Source organism: Aythya marila, assembly GCF_965140915.1.
Source record: "Aythya marila genome assembly, chromosome: 13".
In the NCBI taxonomy this organism is placed as follows: domain Eukaryota; kingdom Metazoa; phylum Chordata; class Aves; order Anseriformes; family Anatidae; genus Aythya; species Aythya marila.
In genome coordinates, this window is record NC_139054.1 from 16,424,409 (window position 1) to 16,446,897 (window position 22,489).

General features: G+C 46.0%; 1 protein-coding gene across 4 annotated transcripts in view; it reads right to left on the minus strand.

The window, feature by feature from the left end:
• LOC309883196 (ligand of Numb protein X 2-like) overlaps nucleotides 1-17,856 on the minus strand; it is a 32,029-nt gene extending 14,173 nt beyond the window's left edge. The window contains exons 1-4 of one of the 4 annotated variants that reach the window (XM_082771094.1): nucleotides 17,785-17,850; nucleotides 5,031-5,493; nucleotides 2,250-2,476; nucleotides 651-847 (exon numbers count right to left, since the gene is read on the minus strand). In XM_082771094.1, the coding sequence (XP_082627220.1) occupies nucleotides 651-847; nucleotides 2,250-2,476; nucleotides 5,031-5,419 (813 nt within the window). In that variant the 5' untranslated portion in view covers nucleotides 5,420-5,493; nucleotides 17,785-17,850. Of the gene's footprint in view, nucleotides 1-650; nucleotides 848-2,249; nucleotides 2,477-5,030; nucleotides 5,494-5,575; nucleotides 5,769-17,493; nucleotides 17,581-17,611 lie in introns of those variants that run through there. The other 3 variants (XM_082771096.1, XM_082771095.1, XM_082771093.1) reach the window with 3 other exon arrangements.
• Between the last annotated feature and the right edge of the window lie 4,633 nt (nucleotides 17,857-22,489).

Consider the following 22,489-nt stretch of genomic DNA (forward strand, 5'->3'; position numbering starts at 1 on the left):
AAGGTACGCTGCTGGGCTGAGACAGGAACCAGCTGGGAGATCGCATCGGCCACTCGTGCATGAGGCTGCCAGTCATTACTGATGCCCGCAGTCCAGCAGGGTAATTAGGTCTTTATGGCTCGCCAAATGATTGGGCAGCCGCAGCCGGGAGGCACTAACAGTTTTCACTGCTTGTAGCCAAGCTGCTGCAGCCTCAGTTAGCACGCTACAACACAGCACAACGCAGTCTGGTTAATCTCAGTGGGGCAGCAGAGTACAGGGCTGGTGCTCCTCATTATCCACCTTCTATACGTGATGCTGACTTCAAGTTATTAAGGAAATGCAGCTTAAGCAACATAGCAGAGCAAGTAGCTAAGACTTCCTAGCTAGAGCACAGTCCACTGGAGAAAAATGGTGCTACTGGGTGAAGTTTATCAGGTAAAGATCTTTTTCCTTGATCCAAAATGGTCTGAATTCCAAAAACTCAAGGGAACAGAAGGACCCGCAAATCTACTTCTGAGCCCCAGGAGAAACACAATGCTACCAATAATGTCTGATCAGTGCTTTAAAAACCCTATCTGGAGAGATTTCCCAATTTTCTAGGCAACTCTGCCTGCTGACCCCTTATCTCAAGTCAAGAGAAGCAATGGGACGATCGGGGGGTTGTGTACCTCCAGAATGTGGTCCCCAGGCGCTATCCTTCCATCTGCAGCAATGAGAGAATCCCGCAAGACTTCCTGAACAACGATGTTTCCTAGCGGGGTGTCCTTACCCCCAACTATCCTCATGCCCAGCTCTTCCTCTGGGTCTTCTCGGTGAATCTCAATTGTGCTCGTTTCAGCCACGAGACTCGCTCTCTGAGGAAGGTCTGGTTGGGGAAATTGAAGAGAAAAAACAACACATGAGCAGGGTCTTACCCACATACCACAAGATCTGTAATACTGGCAGGTTGTGTTCAAAAGTAGCATCTGGATGGAAAGGAAGAGCAAGCAGCTATCAGGAGAGGACAGGCTAGGTCAGACAGAGCTAAAAAGCTCCTATTTTTCTAGTTTCTCCAGAGTGTTTCTCCTGTTCTAGCTTATGGCAAAGTTAGGCTGACTGCTATTTCTTGCATTTTATTGAAGGGCATTCAGAGCATTTCACTTAGCATTCAGACATTTATTTTTCCTGCTGTGACAGCTGGACTACACACAACTAATCCCCAATTCCACCACACCCATTGGGAAGGGGCACTGCTGAGCTGTAATTACCGGCCTGCCATCGCGGTGACTCTACCACAGGCAGCTCACTGCCATTTCCCTCCTCTAATTTCCTTTCCTCCTTTTTTTTTCCCATCCTCCCATACACCAGGAGTCATGTTTACCTATTTCACAGCCTCCTGCAGCCTAAGCAATGCTTCTCAGACACTTTGAAGATGAAAGTTGTCAGCAAGTCATTTTAAATCTACCAGCGCCACGGCATTTAGGCAGGCCCAACGCTAAAGGAGCCAAGTAGACTGTGAGGGTGAGCCGCTGCTGTCACACAGGAGGTGCAAAACCTGCTCCAGTGTATTTGGGGAAAAGGCCAACGGAGAACTAAACTGACCTCTGCGTCTGCACAGCAGCAAAGTTCTCAGCTCCAGCCTCTGCACGCTTGGAAACAGCAAACTTTGAGACAAGGCACCCCGACTTCACGCTCCTGCCTTCTAACAGGGACGGAGACAAAGGGTCAATAGTGAAAGGGAGGTGGTTCCCTTTATCTGCAGGGCTTTTCATAGCCAACTGCTGATCCAAAACCAGGCTAGGTTATAAAAACACCTTTGCTTTGTACTGTTAGAGAGGTACTGACCACTCCAGGATATCAACTGTATGTTTAACTTTCTTACCAAGATTAAGAAGCCGGAGCATTTCCTAATGGCTAATTATTTGGCTTCTACAAATGCTTTAAGTGCTGCATGTTGCCACTGAGCAGGACTGCATTTGTTTTGCAAAGAATCCTGGAAATAGGATTCAGACTCACGGCATTCTGAGATTCTCTGAATTGTTTCGCACCGATGGGTTTTGTGCTTGTGAGCAGAGCTTTCCGCGCCTGACACGCACGAATGCACCTCCCTTCTCCTCAAGGACACGTGGGGGAAAGAGATAATTCCTACAGCTACTGGCGGCTGAACAGCAGTGAGGATAGCTAAGGATGTTGGGGACATCTTCGAAATTGAAGTGTCCGAAGTAGCTACCTCATTTTTATATTGTAGAAGGTAATTACATAATTACACTTCTTTATCAAACTCTCACCTTCTTCGGTCTCCTCAAAAGCTGGATTAACCAGCCCAGGCTCCGCAGTCCCTAGTGACACCACAGCAGCTGCAGAGCTTTCTGCTACCAGCGATGATCCTGCGCTTGGTACGTCTGGATCCTTGGGCGTGTTCGTCTCCACCTTGACAGGGGGATCCTCCTTCCCTTTGGAAACGGGATTCTTTTTCCGTTGCAGTTCAGATTTGTATTTCTTGAAGCCAGGACACCTGGAGAGAGATTGTCAGTGACTCTGAGTGGCTCATCTCTGCCTGCACAGCTAACCCAGCACACACAGGCTCTGACCGGCAAAGAACTACATTCATGAGCCCATCACCTGCAGAGCTTCTATCGCAGACACTAAAAGTCATTCTCATTTTACTTTCAGCTTCTACTTGTGTAGAAGAGTGGGCTTCTTATTCCCTTACTTTCAAAATTATTAAGCGTTATATTTTAAGAAGGAGAATGCAATGGGAACTGGACTTTCCCTTGCTAAATATTTACCTGGCAAACTCTCCGTGAAGACAACAATACCTCTTTTAAAATGTAAGCAAATACTTCACTCTGCACTTCTAGAGATGACGACAAACTGTATCTGTATGCAAAGGAAGCGTCTCAAGTTTCAAGCTCAGCCCTGAATTAGGCTTTGTTTTTAATGAGTTGGTAACATGGGAGAGCAGCGAGCAAGGCTTGCTTGCTTCTTTTTCTCTGAATGAGACCTGGTCAGACAGCTCTGCACCTCCAGCCCCTGCAGGTGACAGCTCCGCTTGAAGGATTCAGAGCAGTTTGTGCTCCCGCTGACCACTCCCCAGACGGAGGCTCGAGGAGTAATTCTGCATTCAAGAAAATGTGCTCTGTATGCATCCGCAGCACAGCTAGCCTGCCTCAGCAAAAACGGGTGACGAAAAACAAGCTTTTATCAAGGGTACTTATAAAAAGGTAGCAGGTAAGGAGGGTGATGAATTCAAAAGCATCACTTTCAGAGACATGAGTAGTACTGGGTGTTTACCAGAGTCACTTTCCAAATTAAACTTGACTATTTACATTCTGGCTAAACAAGTCTCATCCTGGTATTACTTCCTCTGGTTGTTCCTGGTCATTTTTTCCCCAAGCAAGAAGATGACCCTAAAACTTAAAGACAGAAGCTGGTTGATCCACTTGTGCGTGTCCCTCTTAAGATGCTGAGAAATAAATTTACTTTGCAAAGGGCAGAGGAATCCACCCAAAAAACAAGTTGCTAGATGCTTCTTACCCCGTAAGTCTCCTACTATCAGTTAATCTCATTAAAAAAAAAAAGAACACCCAAATCCCAGTGTAATTTTTTCCTTTTTTTTCCTCATTTTTCAATCTAGCCATGCTCACAGCACATATCCTTGATCTCTTCAGAGCACTCCATCCCTACAGGAGATGCTGAGAACTCTGAAAGGCATACAGGAATGATACAGTTTTCAGCCAGGTCTTTAACGTAAACATTTAAGGGCGCCTCCCTCTTCCATGTTTAACTCGTGCGTCAGAGGGATTAGCAAGTGGCACAAGTTTTCTGATACCCAGACAGATTTATGGAGTGGAGGGGAAGGCTCTGACCCTGCTTGTTTCTGTAGCCCAGCCCAGTTCTGGGCCATGCCCTGCACGACAGCGGCTGCCAGGCAGCCCCATCCCCACAGCCGAAGCATTCGGCCCTGCTGGGCAATGAGAAAGCTCAATTAGAAAAAAAATAAAAGCTCATTACTGCAAGGACACCGGGAGCTTGCAGGAATGGAACATCTTCCGTCACATCCCCTGGCTCTAACACCGCCTCTCAGCTCGTGGGTACCACAGATGGGCAGCCGCAAGGGTACGTGCTTGGCCCGAACCGTGACGTGTCCCACGTGCTAACGTTCCCCGTGCGCTCGGTGACCTGTTTATAAAACACAGCGCTGCCACAAAAAGCTACAGCACAGCTGAAGGGAAGCAAGCCAGTTGCGTTTCCAGTGCCCACTGAGAGAATGCACCTTGCCAACGAAGGTCTGCTTCCGCCTGCACTACAGCTTGCACTTAGCTCCCTTTCCTGCAATCATTAACTAGGAACAAATGTTCTTCCAGCGCCGTGGCAAGAGCTCTTTGTCACCAGCCCTTCTTTTAAAGCTACAAAATTCTGCCTGCCACCAGCTCAGCCGGCAGTGGAACCACCAAAACACGTCTGCTGAGAAGCAGAGGAAAAAAAAAGCCTTCCTCTGCACAAGGGAAAAAAAGAAATGTATTTTTCATTTGCGTCTCTTTCTCAGTAAAAGAAAGAGAGAAGGTAATGGAATTCTAAGTAGGTGATTCAGCAACTGCATAATGTGCAGCTTGGAGGGACTTACATTATTTGGATCAAAGACATATTGCGCATCTTAATTGGACCAATTAAACTGGCAACACTGCATGATCCCTTGCCTCCACAGTGTTGACTTCGTGCCTGTTTTTCTCCTCTGCTCAGTAAAAGAAGGAATAACCGTGTTTGTTCTAATTGCCAGAGCCAGCTGCCCCAGCTCAGGACACAGAAATTTATGCACGTTTAATAGGATATGGGTCTGCAGACAGCTCGCCTGCAAGGTAAGGCCCTCAGCCTTCCCGGCACACGGGAGCTGCCCTCCCTACCCCACAATTACGCCGTCTTCACCCACCCACCTCTCCAGCCTCACCCTCTGCCATCTCTGCTGTCCCACCTTGTCCCAGTTTAGGGACTGTTCTGAGCACGGATCTCTCAGGTCAGAAGCACGAGAGGCAGACGGCATTACACAAACACTGCAAGTGGGTATGCACCTGTTCTGCAGGTGAGCCTCCAGTTCGCAGCGCTGCATCGTCTGCTGGCACTCCGCCTTGAAAGGACAGCTGACAACCAGCTTATCCAGCAGGTTTCGTACCAGGAGGCTGGACTTGTGGCACTGCTGGAAAGAGAGTTTTTTCCGATCCATGGGACAAAAGTTGTACTCCTGCATGAAGTTTTCGAGGCACTTGAAACAGTACGTGTGGCCGCAGGGGGTGTCCATGGGCTGCAGCAGGGGCTGAAGGCAGATGTGGCAAATGAGTTCGTCGTCCACCTCGTCCTGGAAGTTGTAGAGGTGATTGTCCGGCAAGAGGTGGAACTGGCCGCACTCACAGCAGAGCTCGCCAGCCTGGTAGCCCTGCTCTTCTGCTGCGGGGTCAGCCATGATAGCCAGGATGCCGCTCTCCCAGGCCAGCAGGAAGGAAACTTGTCACGCAGCAGCCGTCTGACAGAGTTCCTCTGATGAAAAGAAAAGAAAGAGAGATTTGCAGCCACCGGCAGCTCTCCACATAGCCAACTGAAAATTAAATAGCACTCCTGCCTTGAACTCCCCCTGGTATCTTCACAGCCACCTCTTAGGGTTCTTCCTTCCAGAGTGACCCTGTGAATGATCAACCCTGGGATCAGAGAATACAGGGACCTGACTCAGCAAAATGCTTAAGTTTCAATTACTTTGCATGCAACAGTGACACAGGATAGGTAAAACATTGCTAACCCCAGGAACTGGAAAAGCTGAGACAAACACTGCCTGTTCTTGAGGGAGAACACCACAGAGAGAGAGGAAAGGGAAAGAGAATGACGGACTGCTGTTTAAACTGACAAATTTTCTGTAGAGCTTCCCAGATGACACTGAGTATTATTAATTTAAAAGATATGTATGGCAAAATATCCCTTCAGGCACTTCTGGTTGTCTGGTTTTATGGTCTGGGTTTTTTGGGGGGTTGGGGATGAGGAAAAAGAAGAGGAAGAAATTTCAAAAGAAAAAAAAATCTACCCGTTTCCTTCCTCTCAAGCCCACTCCCTCCAAAAATGTTAGCATTAACAAAGACTGCATTGTTCCCTACTCATCCATGCCTGTGTGCGCACTGAAACATATTTCCTATGGAAAGAGGCAAGCTTTCTACAGGGGAAAAGCAAAACAGACAGCCCATGTCATAGCTAGTCATGACATGACCCAAAGGCTTGAGCTTCAGCTTCCTACAGGTGGGAAGAACCAAGTCAGGGACAAACTGAGTTCTTTGCAGCTGCTGTGTTACTGATTTTAAGAACGGTATCTCCAGTCACATTCATTGCCAATCTTGCCTATTGTAATTACATTTTTTTTTTAATATAAAATTCACCTGTGTTTGCTAGCAGATTACCTATAGGCAGAGACACTGCAGGAAGGATTCCTGCTAACCTAGCTGTGACTTTAATGAAAGAGGCAGTGTGCAGCTAGATGAAGCTAACACTCACTGTTATGCTGCTGTTGTTTTTTTGTGGTCGTGATGGCGATTATTTTGTTTAAGTTCATTAAAAATCCCACAGCCAAACCCAAAAATAAATCAATAAATAAGTAGGACTGTGATGAAATGGAAAAAAAAAAAATGAAAGACATGGAAAATATCTGAAAAGAGTTGCTTTTTCTGGAACAGGTAACAGCTGAAGCAAGAGCCAACAGCGAGCGCTGGTCTGCACCGGTGCCTGGAGGACACGGCTGGCGTGCAGCAGGAGCTTTGGAGGAGGGTAGGCAAGAACAATAAGATAGCAAGAAGGGCAAGAAAAAATTAGTCATGGGTTTCTAATAAAAACCATACATCATTCCGCTTCAATTAACTGTCAAGCGTAAACCAGGTAGTTAATTACAAGGATAACACATCACCAGCAGAATCAAGCCACTTTACGGGCAAATTTTCCTAGCCACAGAAAGCTGTTCAGTTTGGAAGATGACAACATTACTGTCACGGCTCCAGGTGGGCACAGCGCATGTGCTGTGTGCTTCTCCTGTGGCCACAGGGAAAGGAAGCATCTTCCCCTCGAGGAAGGCACTTACACTGCCCAGTCCAAGCTCTTCTCTTTGCAGTTACTCCTTAACCCTTGCACGCACAAAGCAGATGTCCCCTGCCCCTTCAGAAACACCTCTGCTCTTGGGTACTCACCTCCGTCTGACACAGTCAGATCCCTCTCCTCTCTTCCTTCCAGTAAGTCTCCATCTGATCCTAAATTATCTCACGAGCGAAAAGGAAACGTTCCCGACAGCAGACAATCACTTCCCATCACCTACCAATTGTAATCAATCAGCTCAGCACCAGCAGTTAAGCACCAGGCTTCCAAGGCAAACCCCTACCAATACGAAATACCTGCGCTTCAGGTTGTCGCATTTGCATAAAATTTTGGCAGGTGATGAAACAAATCTGCTCTCTCGGCGAAAACAAGCTCCTTGGTAATTTTGCTGATAAACTACTTCTGAATGGGGGGGCTTTCCACATTATTTACCAAATTCATTCTCTGCTTTCTGTGTTTGTTATAGGTTATACGCGACGAATCCCATTTATGAGTCACTTCAAAACCCAGGGAAGATAAAAGCATCACCACAACTTTGTAGCGTTTTTCTTCCCTGTAACTGTTCTGCCCTCTCCGTTCCCCTCAAAAAAAAGGCGTGAAGATTTCACTCGAAAGCACCAGAGCAATTTCTTCTTTCACACTGCTGTCCTTTCAGCGAAGAGGACACTCCTGCAGACACCGGGGAACCAAAGCCTGACACCTCAGTGCCGAAACCCATCCCACAGCCTTCGGCAAGGCAGGAGTCAGTGAGCAGCACGGGGAGGACAGCAGGCTCAAACAAGCCTGCCGCTTGTTGGGTGATTCAGTCAGAAAGCAGATGTTCTGTAAGAGGAAAATTGCTAACATCTTATTCAGCAAAGATGACTACTTCGGCGCAACAAGGCAGGTTTGAAGCGTCTGGAAACTGCGCTGTTTGGGCACAACAGGCACAGCTGCCGTCTGCTCAGACAGACCCAGCTCCACGAGCCCGTCTCGCGCTGTGCCACAGCCAGGCCCCAGGATTCTAGCTCTGGAGGTGAAGTCTGAGGTTCACCCCACCTTTGGCAGTTTCCATCAAGTTTTAGCTACTCACTGCAGCCTCTGAAGGCTGGACCGTGCCCAGCAATCCCCTTTGGTGCAGCTTGCTGGTACGCCGCTCCCCCCTTCTCTAGTACTCGTGCCTCTCCCCAGGTACACTAATTCCAGGAGAGGTGCATTTGAGCTTGCACACAGTGTATGTAATAAGAGGGGGTCACAAAATAAGGACCTAACTTGGTCCCAAGTCGCTACTTACTGACCACGTGAAGCCCGACATAGTTTATGCTGCTGCTCTGGCAGGCTCCGCAGTTTTAGAAGCGAAACACTACAAATACATGCCAAGACAAAGTTATCAAAAAAGTTACGCAGCCCACTCCTATACCTGATAAAGACCTGAGGACAATAAGCCTACACAAATTTCTCTACATTTCCCCCTTTTTACCACATATAGATGGAGAAAAGATTTCTTTGAGATCATTTTTACCGCACAACAAGAACAAAAGCAGTGTTTTTAAAAGGAGGATTTCTTATACTGTAACCCTAACTCAAAGAATAGCTTTTTTTTTTTTAAAAAAAGGACGACTTATCAGCTTGTCTAATCTATCTCCCTGCCAAGCAAGACTATTCCTGACAATAGCAGCACGTTGCCTTTTCTTGTTTTAGCCCTGCCGGGGCACAGCCCCCTCTGCACATCTGCATGGCAGGGAGCACGCGGCACCCAGCCGCTCGGCACCGCTCCTGCTGGGTGGACAAACCCTGTCCAGAACTGGCCTCCCCTGCACCCAACCCTGGCAACAGAGCTGGTGAATTAGTTCTGCAGATGTTCAAAGAGGCCTCTTTTTTTAAAAAAAAGCAAAGTACCCTACAAAAATCGTTCCAATGTTGTGGCTCTGCTTGCACTAGAATGGCTGAAAAGGAAGGGTGGCTGTCGCAGCTGGCTGCCCCGTGAGCAGCATCCCTGCTTCCAACCTGGTCGCTTTAAGGGCTCAGCATTTCCAAACGCAGCCCTCACTCCTTTGTCAGGCATTTCACTCTGCCATTGGTTAGTGGGGAGCACAAACAGGCACCGTTCAGCCCAGGCCTGTCTCTTCATACAGCTCCAGCACGAGTTGCTTTCAGGCACGGAGATGTTTACCTTCCTGACGTCTTTCTGAGGTATGATCTTGCTGCTATTCCAATTTATGAGCTTGCATCACGAGAGGCTACATTAAGACCCACAGAACCACAACACGTGGGAATTGAACGCTGTTATGTGATCCTGCATCTGATTCTAAGTGACTTACCTCACCTCACGGAGGGACCTCCTAGGAAAGCAAAGCACACCGAACCCGCACATCCAAAACGATATTCCATCCCTCCCCCCAAAAAGACTGCTTCTGTTAACTAATTGATTTATAAAACCACAAGTATGGCAAATGACCCAGAGCACATTCCATGCTGCAAAATAAGAAAGCGTGCAGCCAGTCTGCTGCAAGGCGAGGATGTGGAACAGAAGCGTAAAGATTCTTCCAGCAGACCAGGATCACTACAGGAACGCCTCGTACTGACAGAGTTAAAAAATAATAATAATAATTAGACATTTAAAAGGCATCTGTCAGGTAGCTCATTCTCAATAAATTATTTGTGCCATGGAAAGCATCTTGGGATTACAAGGGCTTTCCGCGTTAACACTTACACACTGCTATGGATGGATGGTACTGAAAACCCAGCTATAAACGCTGGCGTTGAGGCTACAGGGCGCATGCCCCACGTATACTGCTATGTAATACTTTACTGCGATAATTATGCTAGTTATTATATTTATGACTACATTTCCCTGGGAGACTGGAAATGCAACATTCCAAGTAAAGGCTCCACAATTAATTTTTTTTTGGGGTGGACAAAACAAAGCCAGCACATTCTGGATTAAGATGACTGAGGGCACTAACCCCAAAACAATCTGCTTACATAAAAACAAAGCAACAAGTTCAAGATGGATCCTAACGTAGCAAACCCAGTGCTCTAACAATGAACCATGAGAAAAATTGACCAAAAAAAAAAAAAAAAAAGAAAAACTTTCTTCAAATAGTTTTCCCTTAGTTCAGAAGCCTTCTGTTTCACTGAATGGGATTTTTTTTTTTTTACATGAGAGAGAAAGATTGCGAAAGTGTGCTGTAACAGGTTTTTTTGCTGAATTTCAGCTCTACGTTGAAGGAGGATTTCTCACACGTGAAAAGGGACAGGTTTTGTGCGAAACACACCAGTGTCCTGCCTGAACACTTCTCCAGTGTGCTGCTGCAGTCTTTCACAACCACGACTGAACTGTCCTTAGTTTACAGTAGTGGCACAGAAACTAGTGTCGAAACATCGTATTTTTATAAGCAATGCTTACAGCAGGTCAGTTTTTCCAAAAACCACAACACTGAGCTCCAAAATACCTTCAGGTGGCGATACAATTCGGTGCCCTATTGCCTTTCTTTTTCCTTTCTGATATTGCTAAAGATTAGGCCACTGGATGTTTGAGTGTGAAGTCAAAGCTTCTGTACATGGCACGTTTGTTTGTGCAGCGCTATAAGAAGTAGCCCTTTCAATGATTAACTTTGCCTTCAAGCCAAAGAGTTTCTAATAAGCCACCTCGGGGGGTCACCGCTCAGTGTCTATTGCAATGTTTCGATTGAGAAACTTGACATCCGAGCTGCTTTACTGTGCTCAGTCTAAACAGAGACTGCTAACTTAGATCTTGCTGTCCCCCTTCGTTTTTGACCATTCTTTAACCACAAACTTGAAGACGCGTTTTATTCTAAAGCCCTCGCATTTTTGTGCTCATTGGACAATTTTGTATTTAATTGGCTTGAGCTTCTGGGCAAGTATCTGTTTTCTCAACCAGAAAAACAGAAAGCCAATTGTATTTTCATGAATTTGAACCAGAATCATTATCATCTTAGACTAGAAAAGATGTATTATCCCAGGAAACCCTATGTGCTACAAGACTTGGTTGAGAAGAGCAAGACTACCCCAAGGAATATTCTCCTCAGCAACTTTTGCAGTATCAGCTCTGAGCATGGTACGTGGATTTCAATTTCCTTTTTTTTTTTTTTTTTAATTTATTGGAAGATTCAACAAAAACATCTTAGCTTTTTATTGCTTAATTTTTTCAATCTTACTAGAAATCAGCAGCACTAATTGCAAACTTGCACCTTATTTTATGAGAAAGAGAAGCTCCACAAAAAAACTCAGAACTTGGTCCTTCTGGTCCCCTCCTGGCACCACCCCGTGTGCCGTGCGTTTGGTTCTCAGCCCACTGCACAACTGCAGCGGTCTCACCAGGGACCCTGCGGGCTCTGAACCAGCAGGACTGCACAGATGTAATTCAGAGACTTCCTACAGAGCAGGAGAGGCTGCCGTTATCATTCAGTTAACATTATCTGGGTAACAACACCAGTAAGTTTCCTGTCTCTTCCCTTTTCTATTAAGGTATTAAACTGGGGTGTAAAATGTTTTCCACCTCCACTTTTCTTCCAAGGGGATTAGACAGTGACTATTTAAATACACTGCTCTGAAAAACTGATAAATTTAATCCCAGCAAATAAAAGTGAAGACAAGTGCTGCAAGAGAAGCTGTTTTATTTATTTCTTCGTGCTTTCTCACCTTTGCTAGACGTTTCCACTTCATTTCACCTTCCTTTCTATACCTTTCTTCCCCACAAATGTACATGATGTTGCCTGTTTTATGGTCACAGAAACACAAAGCTTATGCAGAGTCTTCTGTTTTACCAATTAAATCAATTTGCTTCTTTGCAGAACATGATCTGGACTCCTATGGAAGTATCACAGCCAGCACCACGTGTATGTATACATTTTCTTTGTGTGTTCTTTATTTTTTGCTATTGCAACTAATGATACCTGTCTCGGAAGTTAAATACCCCTACCTCCACCCCCGGCTCACCAACACTTTGACGTGTGCAACCACCTGCAACTCCATCCCTAAAAATCAGTCTGACAGTTGTGAATGAGGTTTCCTGCAAAGAAAGGAGGAATCCAATACTATAATTTAAGGATAAATGGCCTAATCTGTAATTAATAACCAAAAATTTCTCCCGCAATTGAACCAAAAAGTCCCAAACCAAAGCAAAGAGGGATAAGGAGACTTGATGTTAAGATTTAGGATCATCTAGATAGCTGGTAGAACAGACACTTTCCTAAACGCTGGTTTTTGAGGACAGGAGGTAAAAATCACGTCTATTGGCTATATCTGAATACCAGACACACTTACCACATCACTGTCTGTGTCTACCTGTAAATTCCTTGTTTATGGAAAGAAAATAGCACCATGGTTTACAGCAGATGAAATAAGCATGTAATGTGCAGGAGCTTGTCTCTGGTGCTGTTATTCTTGCAGCAGCCTGATAAAACCCCATACCTTGTTAGCCACTTGTGATCTGGGTGTCATATTTAACACACAGGTCAGAAAAGAGCGGACATCTGCTATCACAATTTCCAAGTTCCATAAGGGAAGAAGAAGCAGCCTGTGCATTATCCAACTGCAAGTTTTTAAAAATTCGTGTTTAAATATCCTCACCAGGGCAATCACTACCGTATGTGATTAACAGTAATGCGAGGGGGCAGGGAGAGAATGACTGGTGCTCTGGGTATAGACGTACGGCATTTGGTATTTCTGTAGTCCTAGGCCTTGCCTGTCTCGTGAGAAAGTCCTGCACGGCATTCATCTCTATCACACTTGCAGTTGTTGCCATCAGAAACACCCGGGTTTTATTGCAGGATAAAGTATCAGAGCTTTCAGTCACCCACAACAAGTCAAATCTTGGGCTCAGGTACCTAGCACTGATTTTTTTATTTTTTTTTTTTTTATGATACTTTTAAAAGCTTGGAGCAGTCTATGAAAGAATCCCTTTATATCACCAGGCATTTGGAATCTAACTCCACCAAATAACGCAGGTTATCAGTGACAAACAGGCAGCACAGATGAGGTGGTTGTTCTGCAAGGGAGATCAAACTTCCCGTGGCCCAGGCTCTTCTCCCGGTGGCTCCAGACTGCCCAGCCCACGCTCGGTGCCAGCAGCACCACCAGCAGCAGCAGGGTGCTTTGCCCTGCTCAGTACACAACACCCCAGACTTCCTTTCACAGCATACAAGGGCATTTTATCAAAAGCAGTGCAAAGTACTTTCTAGCCCAAGCTTGTTCCACCTAACTAAAAAAGCTGAATTAAAAGATAATTAAATCTGAAACTCCCTTTGTATCTCTTCAGATCATGGTAAAGGGGAAAGAAAACAAGTTATCTTCTTTTAAAAAAAAATATAAAGAAATCCGCACTAATTCCCTAGCCCACGTGTTCTCAAACTGCAGCTCCTCGGGGTGTGCAGCGAGGTTTGAAGTCAGCTCCAACTCCCGCCAGCGCCCGTGGGCAGGCAGAACGCAGCCAGGAGCTGAAGTGGCCTGCCCCACAGCTGGCAGCACAAGTGGGAAATAAACTGAAGCCTCTCTGTTAAGGATTACAGCCCTCTACAGACTCGCAGAGTGGAATTACAGCTCATTTTAAACAGACAGGCCACTGCTTAGGACGTCTGTATTATGGGCGCGTGAGCTGAAGTGTGGCTGCACATGTCATTTACGATGCCTTTTTGTCGTACCATTTCTCCTGGTGGATCTGGTTGACTTTAGGCTTAACTCTCACAGCTGGGGGAGGAGGGAGAGACTTTTTTTTTCCCCACCCCCAAATCTTAACCTGATTTAAAGCTGTGTCCGAGCTGGTATCAGAGGCAGGTCTTTCAGAACCACTGTTATCTTATTACACATACATTTACAGTATGAGTAAATTGTTATCCATGTTGTACTTTCCCTTGTTCTAAAAAGTAATTAAAAAAACCAACCTGGCGTGGCCTTCTCACCAGTTAGAAGAGCTAGAACAAGAGCCCTGCTGACCAAAGTCCTCCCATTTCTCCCCAAGCAAGACAGCAGCACCGTTCCTCCCTACTCACCAGCAAACACGCCGCAGGACGACCTTGAGTTGGGATATACGTAGGAGCAGGGAGGCCACCTCCTCGCCCTGCTCAGTTCTCAGCCCGTTGAGATTGCTGGCAGGGCAGCCAAGTAGCCAGGTGTTAACCTCACAGGGGAGCTTTTTTTTTTTTTTTCCAGTCATAACACAAAAAGGCCCAAAAGACCCATTATGTTTATTTTTAGGTATCCTACTTGAAATAGTCATAGGACAATTTTTGTTCACTACCAATTGAGACCATTTAATAGAGGATATCCTCAGTTCTAAGGCTCACAAGGCAGGGACTGATTTTTTTTTCTTTTTTCCCTTTCTATTTAGAGACCTGCAGTAATGCTTTACTAGATGAGAAGAAATTATCTTTATTTATTAGTCTAGAGGTGGGAGGTTAATAAGTCTGAGAACTTTACAAATAGGGCTGATGGTGATTTACTGGACTTTCAACAACTGCAGAATAACTAATGGCACAGATGAGCCCCATAAACTCTGAAAAGAGCGGGTTAAGTTTTATCTCAAACCTTTTTTTAACTGCTGTGTAATCAGCTTTTAATGAGAAGGTCTGCCCCAGCTGTTTACAAAGCTCACATGAGTTAAGGCCCAGGCAAAGAGTAGACAATGACTGACACTTTAAAAAAAAAATACAAAATCCCTTGCTGTACTTCCCTTCCACAGATGATTCCAAATAAGGAGCAGTATGGTCTTCAAAAAATTTGCACAGAGACCCTCTAGGCTCAGGGGAACATTGTATATACGTAAAACCAGCCCTCATCTGCAAGCTGCTGATTGTCTCTCCAAATTCCTCCAGATTCATTCCATTTCCCTCCTTTCAGCCTCAAGAGATTTGAGGCCTGGACCAGTCTAGCAATTCCTACTGTTTGCGTTCATCTAAATCCCCTCTAACACTTCGGATGTTAGATGACACAAATGGCTCGTGAACAATTTCCTATCCAAATTATCAAAAGGTTTCCCAGGTATTTGCATATGCTTAAGCTCAATTCATTTCAAGAAATTTCTACAACAAGTTTCAGCCTACAGCAACATTGTGTGTGTTATATATCAGGAAATATAAACTGAGGAGAGACTGTCAAATACAATTCCTAACAACTGTACGAACAGCACCACTAAAGTAAGCTGAGAAGAGAAAGCCAAACAAGAGGGTTTTGTAATATATCAGCAAAACATACTCGAGCCTGTAAGACAACAGCTGCAACCACTCTAGCAAGATATACACAGTCAGAATGAAACGATGCAGCTAAATTTTCAGAGTGCAATTGATATAGCAGTTTCAGCAAGATATTTTTTTTTTTTAATGAAAAAAAGTGCATGGCAATGCACAATGAAGAGTTAAAAGTACAGCAGGGAGCACTTCGTGAACCACAGATACCTTACTCTGCTCACCGCCTATTTCTAGGATTCTACAATTTCATGCATGGGTAAATTCATCCAGTAACTATGTTTAGGGAAGCACGGAGTTATCATTGTTTAAGAAACCATTAATTACAAGTGCTAATTGAAGTTACTGGAATCGCCATTCATCTAGCATTAATGCTATCCGGAACAACCCTCAACCTGTTCCATCAGGCATCTTTGAAACTCATGGTTTTCTGGAGCAGAGGAAGGTCATGTAGCCACCAGGTCCCTTCTGGAGCTCTTTCTTCCATTTCTTACAGCTTGTTCCCCAGACCAAGTGGTTGGGTTTGTGTATTATCTCTAGCTCACTTACCAAACAAATAGTGAGGGAAGAAACTTTCAAAGAAACTTGGTTTTCAACAAGAAAAGCTTTCCTTCTGCTGCACACTGCAGGTCCCTCTCTCCATTTCATTTGGATTTTATGCCATTATTTAAACGAGTTACATACGCACCGAGATTTTGTACGATTACAGGCACAGTAAGGGAGGTGAGCGAAGGCGGGAGTTTCCAACACAGCTCAGTTTTCTAAGAGCTTGCTAACCTCACAGAAGGTCGACCTCCTGTTTATCATTTCTCTGCTCTACCCCCAGCCACAGGACCCCTTTGTTTTTCCCCGCACAAGCACTGTTGCCCTTCTGACTTCATGAGCTGCCTTAGGCAGCAAATCCCTTTGGGGGAGGGAATAAATATGACCACTGAGTTACCCCTTTCAGCAGCAGACATGCTACATCTGCTCAGCTATATTGTAAAAGAACAGTTTGAGTGTAACAGTTTGAGCTTGCAGCTTAAGAGAAAGAAGTTTTGTTTTGAAGGAGCCATGTGCACGATCTGCTTTCCCTTTACTGGAGACCTGCCAAAGAGCTCTGGCCTTCAAGCACCAAGGACAAATGTCAGCGCCGTCCCTCAGAGGCACGGCACAGAACTGACATTGCTGCAGGAGGATAACTACAGTTCCTTAAACTACATCGTGCCACCTAAACCCTGGGCTACTCCGGAGCCTCCAGAGGCTACGGGATTAGGCTGGACACTTCTGGGGCTGCATGACAGCGACAGAAACTTCCCTGGGCTGACTCGTGGGCTGTCAGCCTGCCCCAGCTTACCCTTGACACAGGAGAGGCCTCTCACAGCACCTACTGTCTGCATTTGGGCTGGAATAGTGTTTTCCACAGAGAGCCTTTACACTGTTCTGCTCCTTGGCGGTAAAACCAGCGCAGAAAGTGAAAATACGACCCTACTTGTTTTTTTGGTTTGGCAAGCAACAGGGAGGTACTCCTTTTTGCATCCCTTACTGTACAAAGATAAAACGGGACCAATAAAACTGCTCGAGGGACTGGAAGTGCCTTTTGGGCAGAGCTGGCAGCAACCCGAGCCTGCAGTGCCACCGAAAGGGGCAGCCCTGCTCTCCCAGCCACCTTCGAGGCTGGCACCAGCCCCTTGCTGCCCAGGCTCTTAATTTCCCATCAGATAACGAGGCTAATGGCAGCCCCAGAGAGACGTCAAGCACGCACAACCGGGACACGAAGCGCAGGGTGCCTGTCCCTGTTGGTATTACACAGCCTTAAACCCCTCATTAACTCCGTATTGTTAACTAAAATAAAACAGCAGCGTTCCAGTCCCATGGCATCCCTCACACACCTCCTTCCCAGCCTTTTACAAACCTTTCCAGCACATTACCTCACCTGCGCCATCCCATGTATTCCTTACCTCCGAGGCACTTCCAAAACGTCCACGGCACCACGCTGCTCTCCTCGCCTCCTATTTATAGGCTTCTCCGCATCAGTTACCAGCGCGGCATCCCAAATTCGCCGACTTAACCCCCCGTACACCCTCCGACCCGACAAATTTTGCCTCACGACCTCCCTTCGAGGGTCCTGTGGCACCGAGCTCCGGGGTCCCCTCACGGAGCCGAGCCCCGGGGGCGGCCGGGCGCCCCCCCCCCCTTGTCGCCAAGCCCCGGACGGCGACAAAAGCCGCTCGTTCAGCCCCCCCAGCCCTACCTGGCCCCACAGGGAGCTGAGGGGAGGCTGGAGCACGGCCCTCGCCCCGCTCCTCGCACCTCAGGGCGGCCGCAGCCCTTCGAGGAGCGGGGTCCCCCCCTCGCCCCCCGCCGCTCACCTGGAGGAAGGGGACGGCAGCGGGGCTCGCTCGCCCCCCGGGAAGAGCGAGGGCCGGGGAGGGAGGAGGAGAAGGAGGAGAGGGAAGCCCGGCGCCAACTCGGCCCTGCAGCCGGCGGGGCGAACGCGGCTCCTCCACCAAGTTTCCGGGCGGGGATGAAAGTCGAAACCTACGTGAGAGGAGGAGGCAGCGCAGCCGCCCAGGTGTCTCCCGCCCGGCACGGTTCAGCCCGGCACGGCCCTCCCTTAGCCGCCGCCGTGCTCTCCTCCTCCTCCTCCTCCTCCTCCTCCTCTTCCTCCTCCTCCTGACGGATCGTGCTGAACCGAGCCGGGCCGAGCCGGGCCGCCCACCCCGCCGGCAGCCCTGCCCCTACCCCTGCCCCTGCTGCTCCCGCCCCGCGGAGGGCGCCGCGGCGTCGCGGGCACCATTTTGTGCGCCGCCCCCTTAGGGCTCCGCCGCCCTCACCTCCTCTCCTCAGCCACCCCAGGCTCCTTCGTGAGGGCTCTCCTGACCCAAAAAAAATATGGAGTTTTCCTCAGTTTTCCTCAGCAGGACACCCTGTGGGGAGAGGTCCCGCTCCCTAGGCAGAGGGATGTGTTTGGGGGTATCCCCGGGGGCTCCCTGAGGTGATTCTGCGCTGGTGCTGCACCCACCATGGGGGTGTTGGTTCTCCCTCCTGCCGCTGCCTTACCCCAAATCCCTGTAAAATAGAAGATGGGGTAACCTGGTGGGTCTGAGGCTGTTGGGAGAGCAGGGAATGAATTACAGTTCAGCCTGTGACGCGGCTGGCAGAAAAAATAATAAATAGCATGGGGCAGGGGGAGACACGACTGTTCTTGAAATTTACATTTTGCCTTCTGGCAGAAATACTGTCCATCTGAAAGTATTTGGCTCGTTCTTCATCTGTTAGGAAGGCAAATTGTGAGAGCCCCTGTCAGCCCCAGTGAGCCAAGAGCCATGGGGTACCTGCTGCTGCTGGGTGCTGATAGCAGATGGCAGTGCTGGTTGCTGTGCTGTTTCTATAAACTGTAAATTTGGCCACCTTCCCGTGTTCAGGTGTGGGCATTTCACTGTAATTTACGTGCTTTGAACTAGCAAAACATGGAACCAAGAGGGATCCGAAAGTTACCAGATTGTGCTGGCCCAGCACTATGTCCGAGCTAGTAACTCCTCCGAGAGGGAGAGAAGTTGCTGGCCATGTCCTGTGCCTTTCCCTGTGCCAGAACATATTCAGGTCCCCATAGAGAACTAGAATCCTTTCAGGCAAATAATATTAATAATGACCATAATATCTTATGGATTATCATTGCTCTCAGCCTTGGAAATCCTCATATTGCATATGAGAGGGCAGTGCAGTGACATAACAAAGAAGACTGCTTAAACAAGCAGTTCAGTGAATAATAATAAAAGCAGAACATCAAACCATAGTTTTAGAGGATTTATTAGCAATGAAGTCTTTGTATATTAATGTAATATGCAGTGCAGGTGGAACTAGCACACACCTGTCTCCAAGTTGTCATTAGGCCTGTCCCATAGCTGCTGAAGTAAACCTGAATAAAAAGAGGAGTGAATGCTTTTGGGGCCTTGAAAACACCTCCTCTGTGTGAGCAGGCACTAGTAGTTTGTTGTTTGGGTAAGACTATTGGAATTATGTTGGTCCAGAGAGAAGAGTTAGCTTTTTATCTTAGGCATGGACCAACCTGGCTCAATTTCTTAATCCCGCTTTAAATTTTCTGTATTATTTTTTGGGGGCCTGTTCAGCCTAGAGAAGAGGAGATTGAGGGGGGATTTTATCAACCTCTATAAATACCTGTACAAAACCCACCTGGATGCCATCCTGTTGAACATGCTCTAGGTGACCCTGCTTGAGCAGGGGGTTGGACTAGATGGACCCTGGTGGTCCCTTCCAACCTCAACCATTCTGTGAGATTCTTTACAGCATAGAAAATCTGTTTCCTCTTTTTGTATATTGAAGTCATCAATGGAGGAGCTGTGAGCCATGTTAGCTTATGAGAGGATACTTGTTTTGCAAAGGTGAGCCCATAGTACATGCACCATATTTAATAAAAATGTAACAAGGCCCTTTATTTATTTATTTATTTTATTATTTAGGTTAGGAATCCAGTGGAGCCAAGGTACCCCATCAAGGTGTCCTCTTTCCATGAGACCCATCTTACCATGGGATGCAGACTGAAAGGTATTTTTTGTAGGGTTTGACTGAGAATTGTGATCTAGATTAGCAAAGACTCTGGTTCAGCTACGTTAATTGTTTGTTAGGATTTTCTCTGAAGCACTGAGCCGGACATGGCTAGGAAGGATGGGAGGTGTTATATCCTCAGACCATTCAGAATAAAAAATACTCTGGCAGTGTAGTGTCTGACTGCTCTGAGACTATGCAATTAAGCTCCTGGTTAGGGAGGGAGCAGGAGCCAGCGGCAGGCTGGAGCTGTGTAACTGCTGGGGGTGCTTTGCCAGCTCACTCTGGAGCACCAGAGCCTGGTGTAGGGGCATCAGACTGTGCCTGCATGTCAGCCAGCCTCTCAGAGCCTGCATTCATTAAGCCAGGACTCATGTGTATTGAATGCTGGCTCGCACGCAGACAGGCAAATGCTTAAGCTGTGCTTTGTGGAGCAGAGATTTAAGCCTCAGTGCAGAACCAGTCTCTCCTTCATGCAGCCTACAGCTTGGTTGGTGAGGACAGGAAATGTGTGGGTGAGCTTGGGGTATTGGGAAGGCAAACCCCAGGGAAATTTCAAATGGGTGCAAGCCTTTAAAATTAGGAGCTCTGTCTAGTTAGCACTCGCTGGAGATTTTTATCACGTCTGATGACCTGTTTTTCTGAGTGGACAATGTGCCCACATGTAATTAAGATATGGTGAAAGTTTATTGTATAAGTGTGCTGGAATTTTGGTTTGGCTTTGCAATAAAGGAATCACTGAGTCACGGTTACTAAATAGACTCGTGGAGGATACAGGTCCCTGCTGCAGAGCTAACACAAATGTAAGGAACTGAAATTAATTTCTTCCCTAGTCCAGGCAAAAGCAGCCACGCTGTAAATAATGCTGTGGCTTGATGACATGAAGCCTTTGCAGTATTACTGGTTCCTAGCAGCTCCTTGTTCCTACCCTTGCTATGCAGCATACCATCCCTTAGTTGCGTCTGCAGCTTTTTGTGTGGCTGAACCATGAACCAGATCAAAACACTCATGCATCTGAACAATAATCCAGGTGAAAATATTTAAATATATTTTAAGTTATATAAACATATTTAAAATATATTCATGTTTGTTTTCGTAAGCCAGATAGATCAGTTCTCCAGTCATCTAATTTACAACTTTGAGGTTATGGATTAATTTTGTTCTTCTCTACTGGTACAGAGACAAGCAATAGTGGAGTAAAGTGGCTAAATAAGAAACTGATCCTAGTGAAAAAGGATTTGTACCTCAAACCACATCTGAATATTCAGTCTGCAAAGCATAAATTGATTGCTTTACTGGATTGTTGTGCTAGCAGTTAATGTGTTGTGTGACTGAATAGCAGCTCAAGCTGTTTCAGATGTAAACAGTTGCATTAAGAACATCTCAATGATTGGGAGAGAAATAGTTTCTCTGGGAACACTCAAATTATAACTTAAGTTAACCTTACATTGAAGAGAAGGTCAATGTGCTGTCTCTTTCCTGGCATCTCTTGCAAACCCCATGGTTCATCTCTACTCTCCAGTGCTGTTGTTTTTAAAATACTAAAGTCATCCTGGGGAACTCGAGGGCTTTTTTTATTAGCAGTTCTGTTAATTTACTTGTGATTATTTATTTATTTATTGATAACTGAGAAGACTCCCTGTGAAAAAAATACAGCAGTCTCAGTTCCAGCTTTCATCTGCTCTGACTGCTGATAATTCCCTGCCTGTGATGGCATAATTGGTACAGTAACCACTGTGATGCTATGTTCAGGAAGATGATGTACCTGTGCAATGCATACATCATGGTTGAAATGATACCTTCTGATGAACAGAACTACATATACTCTGTAAACATGCAAGTATATTTAGTTAATATTATTTTTTTTTTTTATTTCATGTCAAGATCTAGAAAGCATTTCTTGTCAAGTCTGAAGACAGAAAATCCATATGCTAATAACAGGAAAAGTAACAGTAGGAAAATTGAACTGAGAAGCAAAATCCTGTCACGCAGAGGTTTAAAGGTTAGTTTAATCCCATTACTGTTGCATAAAGCTTGGTAATCTTGTGTGTTTTTATCGTCCTCTTGTGGGAAGGTACAAAGAATAAATGACTGCACAGGATTAATTTGAGACCCAACTTTGATGTTTCATCACAAGCAAACCTAAATTCCCAACCCACACACAAGAATGTAAACACAATTTAAAAAAAAAAAAAAAAACACACATCCCACAAACAAGGAGAGGGAATCATCCCAGGAATTTATGATTAAAAGGCATGGAATCTCCCTTTTGTGGAAAGCAGACCAAGAGAGGTATGCATGCAAGAAGGCACGGTGGATTCTGGTAAATCCAAGGTGCTGAACATATTACTTGCATTTGTCCCCCTGGTTCTATAGTGCCTGAGTGCCTTTTGCTCTCTTTTATTTGTTTGCTCTAAACTATCCTTACGTATGCATTGTACATGCCCAGGTAGTAGTTAGTGTCCCATTGTTTGAACTCTACACATGGGAACAAGTGGAGTACTAAGAAATGTAGCATAAATGTCTTGTATTTGTTATCACTAACTTAGGGCTACTTTATATTACTTTGTGGTGTTTTATTAACAGTGGCTAGTTATTAACACTGTCAGGTTGCTTTATCTGATGATTCTGTAAAATGTTTTTACTAAAAGTAAGCAGATTGATTCCTCGCTTACAGAAAA